We start from the raw sequence: 13803 nt of genomic DNA, 5'->3' as shown, positions 1-13803 counted from the left end.
TCGGGGACCCGCCTGGTCCTAGGTTTGGGTTTTGGGTTTAGTTTAGGTTTTGGTTTTGGGGTTTGGGCTTCGCTTTTGGGCCTTGGCTTTGGCTTTCAGCTGAGAGTGGGCCTATAGCTGGGGCTGGGACTAGGTCTGGGGCTTGAGCTTGGGTCGCTTTTCCTAAATCAGCGACAGGCGCAGGTTTTTGCTTGACTGCGGAATAAACTACACGATGTGGCAACATAGAAACTAGAGCAACAGCAGCAGCGACTAGGGATCGACTATCAGAAATCCCGGCCCTTTTGTGACAATTGCCATTTAACGTTGTTTTTCCCTGATTCTCCGTGCTTTCTTTTTGTTCTTCGACTTTTCCGGCTTTCCCCTTGTCCCCGGCATCAAATTGAATGTCACTAATGCAATTAGTTCACACAAAATAATTCTCTTCCACTCGATTATAGAGCATAATATGCTCGTTGTCATTTATTAAGCGAAGCCAACCGAATCACGCACAAGGGGGGAAACAGGATACGGAGCGGAGCGAGTCGTATGCAAAATGATTGGAGGGAGAGTCCTTTTCGGCCGAAGGTTGCCGCTGCTGCGACACAGGACCATTACGCCTTTCAATTTTTGCGCTAGGCCGAAATTTACATAAATATTACACAAGCGTGGGGACGGCGGGGTTTTTCCTTCATTCTTTTTTTGCATTTCCAAGGGCTGTTTTGTGAGAGTATGAGGCATGGCAAATAGGCTCGTTATGGGGGCCGTTCTGAAGAATGATCCGCCAAGGACAACTGGCAAAAGGTGTGGTCACCACCAAACGCCGCCCCCAAATTGAGTCTTCTTTCAGCCAGCCAATGATGTCAACTTTTTTTTGTTTCAAAAGGAATACATATTTTCCATTCTCTTTGGAACTACACAAAAAAGAAGTCTTCACTACATTAAATTTTGTCGGTAATGAAGTTTGGACCAAAGTTAGCATTTCTTAAAGACAGCGACTTGGGAAAAGTTTGCCACGAGTGTGGGTGGTGGGGACTAAAAAAGAATCTTTTGATAATTTTACGCACTTTTAATATGGGTAGTTGACTTGACATTGTCCTGACAACCAATCAAAGGTAAATGAGGCTCAAAAGCAGCGTTTAAACTTTTATTCCAGGAAACTTTTAGGCAAATGAAAAGGTATTTTTTGGGAGAAAAAGATAATGGTTTATAAGATTGACAGGTCCCGGCAGGCGTAAAGTGTAGCTTTATTTTTTAATAAACAAATTTTTATTATAAAAAATAATTTTGAGGTTTTGGTGTTGAAAATCTTCCTTAAAAGGTTTTATTTATGAAATATTCTATTACAACATCTTTCTAAATTTCCTGAAAAACATCAGTATATAATTAAAAATTATATCTTAAGGTTTTATCATTATCTTCTTCTAGAATATCAAAAATTGCACGACTCTTCCATATCTATTGATTCATCTGTCGCATTACCCGTGAAAAGGCCCTCAGGTGATTCTGAAAGACATTTCCTTTGATTATCTCCCTGGAGGTGTGCCCGCAAAACATTATGTTTGTGTTTTATCTAAAGTATCCGACAAATGATTCCAAAAATTTCTCTCAGCTCGAACATTAGCTGGCTAAGTACCTCAAGTTTGGCGCCACAATGCACGAGAGAATTTGTAATTTCCCGGACAAGGCGACAGGGAGACTAACTAACTTACACCTGCCTGATGGTGGCCATCATGGCATGGTGTGGCACATGCCACATGCCACACGCATCACACACACGCACACACATTCACGAAAGTGTTGTCATACATTCAGCATTCCCTCTGGCAGGCATAAAAAAAAGAAAACTTTTATCTTGATGGAAGGACTTGACTTGGAGGAGCGCTTTTTTTCGGGGGGACAGCGCCAAAAAAGAGACAGAAGAATAGGGCAAGGAAATGGAAAAGAAATGGCGAAAAACTGCCTAACTGGCAAAGTGAGGGAGGGACCAAGAGACCAACTGACTGACTGACTGAATGACGGACGGAAGCCTTGACACTCTTCATTTGTGAATGCGTTAATTGCGCCACTGTGTGGGTAGATTAGAGTGGAACTTGTGAGGAAAGCTTGAAACTTAAAGCCTTGAAGAGATACCTATTTAATATAAATAAAAGGGAAACTAAATTAAATCAGGAATGACTAGTTTTTCTTCCTCTAAATTTAAAAATATATTTTTATTCATGTCTAAACAAATTTATAATCAATTTAAAAAGACTTAAAAGTCAACAAAAGAGGTTGAAAAAGCCATTTTATGCCTGTTTTTGATTAAAGAAAATCACGTGTTGTATGCGCAATTTCTCAGAAAAAAAAACTTTGAAAGCAATTTAAAAATCCTACGAAAATTCTCTCTTGTTTGAATATGATAATTGCCAGCCAAAGCCAAAGTCCTTGGAATGTAATGAGAGTTAAATTGTCTAACTTTGGCATATGGCGGTGGTCCACCCCAGACTTTATATGTGTGTGCCTGCATGCGTGCGTGTGTGTAATCATGATGATGATAATAATGGCTTGGTGATGATGATGAACAAGCACAATGGCCTGAACAAGCAGTTAGAGCCTGTAAGAACAACAACGGCGATTACAAGCAGCAAGTGTGTACATTATTTTGCAATTTAACAATCCCCACACCCCACATGACATCCTCCATCATCATTCCCCCTTTCTTTTTTTCACCCTTAACAGCTTGAGAAAAAACAAAACAAAAGCGAGAAAGTAAGGTTATTCTTGGAGATATTTAGACTAAAGTATACCCATTAAGAATTTATATATCTTGAAATATTTGTATACTCTTGCAGGTCAAATAATTTTAGTCAATTTTCATTTTAATTTGATTGATCACCATCAACAGACTAGTCGATCTAGCCATAAGCATTTCTTGTTGAAATTGAATTTGAACAATTGTTGTGTATACTTGATTATAAATATACTATAATATATAATATAATACTATATATTCTATATAAAATTAACAGGTAATTATTAGAGATCATATTCCATAGTCTATGTCTCAGATTTAAAGTCTTTAGCTTCCATAGTTTCCTAAAAAATAAGGCTTTAAACGAATTAAAGGACAAGGCTTGTCACAGGACACCGTTCTCTCCGCCACATAAGCCATTTTTGAGAATACAATATACCCTTTGTACTCGAACGAATACCAAGTGCTGTAAAATAAAAAAGGAAAACCCTGGCCAAAACAAGAAGAAAATATGAAAAAAAAAGTGAAGAAATAATTAGTTTACTTGTTACGAAAGTGAGTTATCGCCCTTTGTGCGCCGCTGCAGCCGTTGCGGCGTTGTTTGCCTAGTTGAAATTGAATAAACAAATTTTACATGCCGAACACACACGCACAGGCATAAGTACCGCACATGATATATAAACTCAGCAGCCCACACACACACACACAAACACATAGACAATGTGTCGAGTGTGCAAAAATAATAATGTGTGTTCTTTACACAAAGAACAGCTCAGCAAAGAAGGCAGCTAAATAAAAGCGAGAGGAGACAACGAAGGGCTATAAAATTACATTTACATATGCAGATATGTGCAGGGGTGTGTGAGTGTGAGTGTGTGTGTGTGAGTGTCACACCCTGGAATGCGTGCAAAGAAAGTGTTGCCTACCTAACGGCGTCATTAGTCACACAAGAAGCCGAGAAAGGCGAGTGAGAAATGGCACACACTCACATAAATGTACTTCCTGAATTGGATAACTAAACGGAGATGTTTAAAATCAGCACAATATCACATTTCACACAGAACAACAAAATGCATTGTCCGTTTTCCTTACCTTGAAGTTGTTGTCCTGCAGCCAACACTCTCATGGCAGCTGTTTTGAGTCCAAGGACAATTGCCTTGAAGGTGTCTTATTTGCTTTTTCGCTCTGCAAAGCTTGGTACAATTAAAATTTAATGACATTTCAGGGGATTTACTTAAAACAAAGCACAGCTTAGAATATATACTTTCTCCATGCTTTTAACAGCGAGTTTTCTTTTCAAATTTAATTTAAAGAATCAAATAACTAACCTTTTGCTGAAATGACGGCCGTTCGAAGTTCAATATAATATTTAAATAATGGTACATTTTTAAATTTTAAATATATAAAAAATATCTAGGTTAATATCGTCGTGAAATTATCGTAATCTTCGATAAATCAAAATCCTAAATATCGATAAATAATGCAGTCAATCTTAAAACTATTTTATTATCAAAAAAATTATATTTAATTCATGCATATTTTTTCATTATATTATTTCGATTTATTAAGGGGGGATATACATGTAAGCGGTCAAAATTTGGCCATTTTTCGTGAATTTTTTTTTTATAAGAAATAGTCAAGCAATCGTCGTGAAACTTTGGATATAGTTAAAAGTAGAATCAGAGATGATAAAAAAAATTAGTTATAAATAATATTTTATAAAAAGGCGGACTTATGGAACATATGCCGTAGCGCCTCGAGCTTTGAGTTGCCGTGCTATGGACACGATAGAGCTCGTAATTCCTGTCCGAAATCCGTAAACTAAATTTTTTTGTATTCATTACACCTTTATCTTCTATTTGAACCTAAAAAACCAAAAAGAAATCGAGACAAAAAAAATTAATTTTGATTTGAAGGAAAAAATGCCATTTTCAGGTGATCAGTTTTCACTTCCCACCCTCTTAAAAAATAGTAATACTCAGTTTTATAACAACCATGTAGGTTCAAATAGAAGATAATTTCATGCTGATCATAATAATTTTTGATTCACTCCGATGTGTTACATAGTTTTTTGTGAATCGTGTCCATAGCATAGGTAGAAATGCAAAAATTAGAAGCTGAGAAAAAGACGTTTAAAGTTTTTGATGCGCCCACGTTAACACTTGTGAACCTTGCGTGCATACTTGATTTGAGGCACTTAGAGTTGGAATTCGATAATGAAACTTACACAGTATATTCTTTAAGTAATAAACTATTTTTTAAATAAAAAAAAAATTTGCCAAAAAAATTTTGGTTTACATGTATATCCCCCCTTAAACAGAATGTTGATTAATGACAACGTTGAAATATCGAAATTCATCGCCAATTATCGATACAGTATCGATTTATCAATTTCTACGCCTTCTCTAGTATAAAACCTCTTTTTTGTAGCTAAAAAACGTACAGCCTTAATCCCTATAAATTATTCCATTTTAAAAATATCAAAAAATGCCTCTCCTGCATACAACAACCCTTAAACCCACTAAAGACTTTGGTCAATATTATTGTAAAGAAAAAACCCAACAAATACCATTAACCTTCCTAGATAAAATCGTAAAATCGTTAAAAACACACTGACCCTTTCATCGTTACCCTGCAATTTTTCAATTCAATACCATTTACATAAAGATTTATATTTATGAAAAAGCCTTTCCGGAAAATTAAACAAAAAACGCCATACGCAGATTGTGGAAGAAAATGGGGAAAACTGTGCAAACTGAATGGGTTTTCACCCGCCATATGTTGCATATTCAGAAAAAAAAAAAAACAGAGGAGAGAGAACCCACCTATCTTTAAAATTCCAAAAGCATATTTCTTTTTTTGAAATGTTTCTGGGGGGAGGGAGTGTGATTCCCGGAAAAATGATGAAGAGAGACAGATTGGGGGGAAAATTGAAAGGTGGCAAGGTGGAAGCGATGACAATATGTTTCGCCCACGTGAAAGAGTTATTTTTTCGCCCCTTTTACATTTTCATATATATATTTTTTATTTTTTGCGCCACGCTGATAGATGGCAGCGATAAATGCATAATGTGCACGCACACACCGGAAATTTGTGGCTCGAAAAACCAAACCAAAACACGACACCAAAAAGCGATGGCAACACCGAAACCGAAAACCAAAAATCGAGGTCCTTTTGTTGTGAAAATATCAATATGGATGGAACCGAAGGGGGGCATATTTTTTTTTCGTGGTAAATTGAATGATGAACGGGGAAAGGCAGCATCGGATCCACAGATCCCAGCCATTGTTCAGCTGATAAGGGAGCCCGACTGGCAACTATTACCTGGAGCCCAACTGTCAATCAATAGCATCCATCGACGTCCTGGCCCCGTTCTCTGTCCCCCAAGCTCATCATCGTCATGCATCAGGGCGGCGCTTGGGGGGACACTGTGTGTCAGTAATAATGCCAACTAATAGGCAGGAAGTGTTAGCCGCCGTCGCCGCCGCCGCCGCCGCTGTCGCAGGAATAAAGGATGCCGCTCAATTACCCCGACATAGTCATACGGTGAATGTTGTGTATTGGAGACCAATGTTAACTGTAAGACTGTGTCTCGGTGGTTGCCAGCCCAGCAACATGAAGCAAGTGGAGATTGGAGAGTGAAAAGTGGAGAGTGGTGAGTGGAAGAGTGGCAACCCAACCGGATATGGGTATGTGGAAGTGAAGACGGACGGACCGCAACAATAAGTTCGTCCAAGTGATAAGTCCCGATAGCAACTCGACTGCTAAAGTTTCCTGGTCTTACTCCGGGGATAGTAGGAGGCGGAGTGGGGGAGATGGAAAACTCAGGAAAACTTGGCGGGGGAAAGCTTATCACCGAGCTCGCGACAGGCTCGGGATACTGCGAGCTCTGGGAGCTCCAACCTGGATCCCTGAGATGTGAGATGTGAGCCGTGAGCCCTGAGCCAGACCTGACAGCTTGACAGGCGCCTGCTGCACACTCACATACACACATCACACACACCTCAAACTTTAAACAGCTTTTGTGTTGGGCCCAGAGCACCCTTGAAGTTCAAGGGTGTATCATGTGTGTGTGTAGAGAGGGAAACAGAACCCACTTTATTTATTATCTTTGAGAGTCTAGTGGAAAGTAGGCCCAATTATAGTTAGTCCAATTATAAACTATATATTCTTTGTTTAAATTTTACCTTAAAATCTTTACTTTAGTTTGTATAAAATCTCTTGGCATTTATTTTAGTTATCAATTTCATTTTAGAATTGCAACATTTTCTCTTGATTTTTATTTTCATTTCCAAATCAAACATCAATTGTCATGGTCATGTTTATATTTTATTTTCTTTATTCCTGTTCTACATTTGTTTCTGTTTCCTGTTCAAAGTTCGTTTTAAAATCAAATATCAATTTTCAATAGATTTTTTTTTATTATTTTAGTTTTATTCGTTGTATTTTTGCTTTTGCAACAACTAAAACCTTTTATATATTGTTTTACAATCAATCGGCAATTGCCATCAGGCTTTGGATGGCTTTATTTTTCAATTGATATTATTTTGAACTGAATGTTAAATAAACTGACATATAAAACAAACCAATTTTTCGCTCATCTGGAAGTCTTTCCTTTTTTTTTTTAGAGAAACAAATTGAAATTGTATGGGATTTTATATTTTAATTCAATTAGGAAGTATTTTCTTGCGACAAATTAATAATTTTTATTACAATTTCAATTTTACTTTTACAGTTCAAAACAAGGTGTCTCCCAGTCGAGCTCTTCTTTTGTTTTTAAACTGAAGAGTTGACACTGAGCAGGGATTAATTAAGCCGGAGAAGATTCATTTTGCGGTCGGCTCTCTCATACGGGGTGCACTTAATCCCTGCCCCGCACGACTATCGTGCGCTGCTCCAAACCTGATAAGGTGCCAAATGTGGGCACTATCCATCCTGGCAGAGCCCGCCGCAAAGTGGGATTAACAAATGAGCGAGGGAGGAGACAGAACGAGGAGCTGGCGCTGTCGGGGACTGAGACTTGGGCGACTGCCGTTGTACTAATTAAAATTCGGCATTAATCCAGATGATTCAGCTGTCAACGGTGCGAGGGCGGTGTGTCTGTGCCTCTCTGGTTTTTGCCCACTGAAATGGATACGGAAGCCATTCGCAGTCGCGCGCGCATTTGTGTACGTGTGTAATTGACGTGTGGCCCGGAATATTAAGGAGAGGAAAATCCTGTAGCGCCGCCTTTTACCTACACCAGTCCGAAAAAAGAGCGGGAGTGGGCATGGTGAAGGAACCTGATATAGTTCCATGCCTATACCCATTCTCGTCCTCGTTTTGGCCATGCTGTGTAATTATTAAAACCAACAAATAACGTTCGTGCGGTCTGGTGGCGGGATATTGGATGGACGCCATGGTGTGGGGCAGGAGAAGGGGATGGAGAATGACCTGCCCCTTTGGTGGTTGGAGGTTAGTGGCTTAGCATAAAGCTGGAAAAATGACCAGCTACGGGATGGACAGACTCCCGGGCCAACAATGGACCTGACTCAGCATGGACACTTGGCTTGGAAAAAGCTAAAAAAAAAAACTCTATACTATTCAAGGGATTTTATATTAAAAAAAACACAGAAAAAGGTTTAAGTTAATGGGAATATTTTTTTGAATTTAATATTTAAGGGTTTATCTCTACAATTTAATATTTTAGATAAATTCTTTAACTAAAGTTTTAGACTTTCTTTTACTTTCAAAAATATACCTAATGCCCTTTTCTTGTTAGCTTTCAATTTTAATCTTGAAGTAAACTACATTTTTCCCTTCAAATTCTCACTTATTAATTCCTGAACTCAAGAACTGCATTTAACTGCAAGTCAATTCCATTTTTAGTTTTTTAAAACTTGCTTCTATATTTACTACTTACCCTTACCTTTGCTGTTAAGTTTCAGATTTTCTTGGCAAACTTTTGTTTCCTGTCAAAGATTTGTGCAAACTTTATGGCTAACTTTTTTTTTGCCACCTTGAATTATTTAAAAGCAAAGCTTTCGGGGCTTTCAAGATTTCAAAAGAGAGTATAAAAGCTAAGGTTTTCTTTTAGGGGAATTTTCTCCGAGTGTTTTGCTCGATGCTGTTTTCCCTGTCCAGCTTCCGGAGCAGTACAACTCTGATGTGGCTGCTGCCTCAGCAGCAAACAAATAGAGCTCGGGGCTCGGATACAAGCCGGGGAAGAGATGGGGTTATACTGATTGTTTAGGACAGGACCTCGGCAAACAAACGGGCAGATCTGCATATAAGCCGGGCTGAGGGAAACTCTGGCCACGGGGCAAAACTTTAACAAGCACTTAAGTATTAATCATGGAAATCAGAGGCAGATGCTCCCCCCCTCTGCCTCTAGAGGGGAACGATGTGCTATGTGGTTAGTGTGGGGGTGTGTGTGGGCCAAAGCCAAAGCTGGGACCAAAGCTAAAGCCCAAAGTTTGCCACGTTGGCTATCAATGTCACAGAAACGGAGCGCCTAATGAGGCATTAAACTTAACTGCTCAACTTTGCGCCTGTCAAGCGCTTATTAAATTTACCGTTTTATTGGTCCAACAACTTGGTGTTAAATATGGACCTCCCGCCCTCGCCCCTCTCAATTTGGTGGTCAGTGGGCGTGGCCCTGGAGGCGGTAACGGCGACAACGACGGGCTTTAAGTGAAATCAGATTACGTTGTTTATCGTTCACTTGGTAACCAGGCGTGAGTCCCTTTTTGCTGCTTGGTTTTTCCCCGGAAAAATCTTAGCCGCCCCCCATCTGCCGCATTTGAATAGTTGCCAAGTTCAGCAAATTTTATTCGATGTACATAGTTAATTTCGTTTCTCGCTCGGCTCGAGGAAATTGTATTATCCATTTATTTAGTCAAATTCTGCTGCGGCTGCTGATGCCAGGGCGTGACTGTGGGCGAGGGCTGGTGTTTCGAACTCGCATTAACGCGTAGTTGGAAGTTTTTGTGTGTAATTGGATTGCAAACTTCCGCTGAAATGGCCAAATACAATAATAAATTGCAGACAGACAAGTACGGAATAGGATTTGCAGCAGGCCCACAGAAGTGGCCATTAAAGGGGTCACTCATTTGGACTAAAAGCTCTTGGTATTTATATTTCCTGGCTTGGAAAAGTAAAATATTTTGGTATTAGCATATGAAATTAGTTCTTTGGAGTTTAAGGGAAACATTTACAGATTTCTCAGTTGTCCTTTGATGAATTATTGATGAGAAAACAGGGCTTAATTCCTTGAAAATGTTTAAGCAAAGCACAGGCTGTAAGTTAAAGGGCCTAAACAAATATTGAAAATTTTTTAAAGCTGGTAAACTAAAGAAAGCCTCTTTAACTTTAAGGTTAAAAATCTATACTAAAAACTTGTCAAAGTTATAAAAAAAAAGGTTTTCCTAAACCTTAAAATCAAAAAAATCACTTTAACTTTAAGGTTTAGGTTAATAAGAACCACATTTCTCATAGATTTTTCTTTCTTTATTTGTGTAAAAATGCTTTTAAATTAAAAACTCTTTTATTACTTTCTCTTTATTTACTTTCTCATACCTGAAGCGTGCTTTTCTCTTATTTCTTCAAAGATTTCCGCTATCGCTTTTTTTTCTAAAACAGACAGAAGCCCATTGTATAGGTTTACCTTTCTTCTTGCCCATTCGATACGGCTCGAAATTGAATGAAATCGGTTACCATGTTTACAGCGGGATCAAAAGACCATCCTCAAGGATGCTCCACGTTGGTATTTCCATTTCCCAATCGCAATAGCAATCGCAAATCAAGGCGCACTAAATGTGATATCCTATCCTCCTATACCCGAAAATGATTCGCCCCCCCCCCCCCCCCCTCGATTCAAACACGTCGAAAAATTATTGAATTGATGTTTCCCCGATAAGCCCCAAACTCGATTACCACCTGTCAATCCCCGAGAACTCCGGAACTGGGAGAACTCAAACTGGTAACGTTCGTTCCCCCTGTCCACAATCCACCCAATCATTCTCATATTCCTGTTTACACAGCTAACTGAGTTGGGAGATTCCCCCCATCTCCCATCCTCATAACCAGCTCTGCTCTCGACGTTATGCCTCGAAAGTATTATGAAATATTTATGCACACGCCATTGCGGATATTCACTCAAAAGTGGTGAGTGCCGAATGCCGTGGAGTGGAGTGTGCAAGGAAAGCTCTCGGAATAGTAGTTGCAGCCCGCTGGAAAAGCGGAAAATTGCGGAGAGCAATGCGAAATGCTGTGCCTGCCAGCGAGAGCGAAATGAGAGCTGGCTGCTGCTCAGTTCTGTTCTGCGGTCGATGTCAGCAGCAATGTCTGTGGCGGAAATGGAACGTGCTGCTGTGCCTGTGCGTGTGGGTGTGTGTGTTTGGATCTAGGGGTGTAGGAGTATAGGTGTGGGATGTAGCTGTGTGTGTGTGTGAGTGTGGGAGTGTGCTACGTGCCCGTATTTGTGGCATTGAGTAATCATCAGCGTTGAAAATTGCGTTTTTTATGGGGCCAGTGGCTGTGGCTGCTGCTGCTGCTGCTGTGGCCAAGGATTGGGGATGAGTCGGTGCCAGGAGCTTGGGGATGAACTCAATGGGGTAGTTTCACCAGGAGTTGAGGGTGAAGAAGTGGAGAGGAGAAAGGTGTTGAGCCAAAGTGCTGGCGGTGCGTTAGCTGTACTTAACCTATATGTAAATGTACACTCGGATCAAGATTGCAGGCCATTAACTTTAGGGGTTTTTTGAAAGTCTTAAAATTTTTTACGGGTTTAATGTAGTTCTAGAAATATTTGGAAATATACTTTGGTTTCAGTTTTAATTTACATAGAAAAAAGAGTTTTTTGTATTTGAAAATTCCCAATATTCTTAATTCTCCAAAACGTTGTCGATTCAAGCGAAAGACCTAATGTTTTAAATATCATAACTTAAAGCAAAGGTTTCTTAAAACATTTGTTTACCTTTAAAAATCAATACCTTAAACCTCAAAGAGTCAATATATTTTAAAATGAACCTTTTAATGGCCTTCTCTTGAAAAAAAAAAAAAACAATCTAAAATTGAGATCTCTCCTTTAAGATATTTAAAAGACTTTTACAGCATTCATATACATACATATGCCATCTTGATATTGTTTTGATCAGTGTAAGCATGTATATCCTGCATTTGGCCTCTGTATATCCTGGCTGTGTGTGTGTGTGTGCGTGTGAGTGGCACAAGTGTCACGGCATGCCATCGCAGTAAAATCCTTTTTTATGGCCTAGCCCAATGCCTTGGCATCAGCATCAGCTTCAGCCTGAGGACCCTGGCAGCGCTCACTCCTTCCTTCGACCGGCATTCCTACGCCAGGATATTGCTCGAGGAAAAAGGGCAAGGGCAGGAAAAATTAATTTCGCAACATATTCAAAGTGTTATTAAACATAATTTATTAAAACCGAAATTGTATAAAGTCGGGCTGCCGCCCATAAATTGTTGAGATTTTTGTCGTGGCTGGGTTATCCCTGGTTATCCATGGGGTCACGGGGTCATGTGCGTGCCCTCGTTTGTGGCTGTCGCCGCTTTTAACGGCTTTTCGGAAATGGGCGTTCCATTCTCCACACTCCAACAAGCCATGTGTTTTTTATCCAGCTCGTTTGTGTGTGTTTTTCTTTTCTTTTTTTTTTTGTCGTTGTGATGCCGCTTCCTTTTGGCAGGAGCAACAAATGTCGCACAGTTAATGTAAACAAGTTGTGCCCTGCGGTCGGCTCGTTTTTCGGGCGGCTTATGATGTATGTGGCAGGCGTGGCAAATCGGAAATTTAATTTCCCGGCCAAACGAGCCCAGGCCACCACATTTTGGTCCCGATCCAGGTCCAAGCTCATAACGGCCAGCTTAATTGCTGGCCATAATTTAGGCTAGCCCTTAGCCTAAGCCTAGCATGTGTTTAAATCAAAATTATTTCCCTTTCAACACATTTCACTTCCGCTTAATGCAGAAACCAATTCTAAACGGGTTGAGCTTTTCTACTTTTATGATCAAATAAATAATGGGGAATATTGCTGGAATTATATTTTATGTTTATACTTTTTAACCACTTCTGTTTTTGATATTTTAAAAGTAATTCATATTTGTGTTTTTTTTCTTTTAGGCTCTGCTCCATAGCCACGATGTGGTGGCCCGGGATGTCTATGGGGAGGAGGCGCTGCGCGTCACCCCGCCCCCCATGGTGCCGTACCTCAACGGCGATGAGCTGGACAATGTCGAGGGCGGTGAGCTGCAGCATGTGACCCGGGTGCGATTGGTGCAGTTCCAAAAGAACACGGACGAGCCCATGGTAAGTTGCTGGCATGGGGAAAAACAGCCCTAAGAGCAACCAGCCTAAACCCCATCCTTCTCTAATCTCCCTTTTGCAGGGCATCACGCTGAAGATGACCGAGGACGGACGCTGCATTGTGGCCAGGATTATGCACGGCGGTATGATTCACCGCCAGGCCACGCTGCACGTGGGCGACGAGATACGGGAGATCAACGGCCAGCCGGTGCAGCATCAGTCGGTTGGCCAATTGCAACGAATGCTGGTGAGTCCGCCAATCAATCTGGCCTCAATACCAATCCCAAATCCTATACCCTTCTATACCTCCAAACCTCCCCCTGACTTTGTTCACCTTTGCTAATTGAATGTGTCCTGCGTTAATCCCTTTTGTTGCAGCGCGAGGCACGCGGTTCTGTTACCTTCAAGATAGTTCCTTCGTACCGCAGCGCTCCGCCCCCCTGCGAGGTAAGTTTATCCCAGTTTAACTTGAGTTACATTTTAGGCTTAGTTTGTGTGTGTATATAGATTGCTTTAAGGCTGACTAATCACCCTACTTATCACACAGAAAATAATATACTAACCATGGCCTTGTCCTGCCCATTTCATATGAGTTATGCAGTCCATTCAATTACTGTTCTGCTGGAATTAATGGCCACTAATTTGTAAGCCAAGTTGAGAGCCCAGAAATATGTTAGGTTTTGGGTTTATTAGGAATATTTGTTGAAGAAAGGAAATTGAGATTGGGTTGTTGTATATTTAAGTGAGAGAAAGGCAGAAAAATGCTGTTACAGCCATACATATGTATACT

At 40.2% G+C, this 13803-nt stretch overlaps 1 protein-coding gene across 9 annotated transcripts in view; it reads left to right on the top strand.

Moving 5' to 3' along the window:
* The window catches only part of CASK (peripheral plasma membrane protein CASK), a 45869-nt gene that overhangs the window by 23579 nt on the left and 8487 nt on the right, over window positions 1-13803 (top strand). For all 9 annotated transcript variants that reach the window (XM_041775246.2, XM_070286569.1, XM_017165117.3 and 6 more), the window contains 3 exons: window positions 12831-13016; window positions 13096-13260; window positions 13392-13460. In XM_041775246.2, coding sequence (XP_041631180.1) covers window positions 12831-13016; window positions 13096-13260; window positions 13392-13460 — 420 coding nt within the window. The remainder of the gene's footprint in view (window positions 1-12830; window positions 13017-13095; window positions 13261-13391; window positions 13461-13803) is intronic.

The sequence above is a fragment of the Drosophila kikkawai genome, chromosome 3R, assembly GCF_030179895.1.
Source record: "Drosophila kikkawai strain 14028-0561.14 chromosome 3R, DkikHiC1v2, whole genome shotgun sequence".
Classification (NCBI taxonomy): Eukaryota; Metazoa; Arthropoda; class Insecta; order Diptera; family Drosophilidae; genus Drosophila; species Drosophila kikkawai.
The sequence above is the reverse complement of the archived record's forward strand: the minus strand, read 5'-3'. Positions and strand labels throughout refer to the sequence as shown.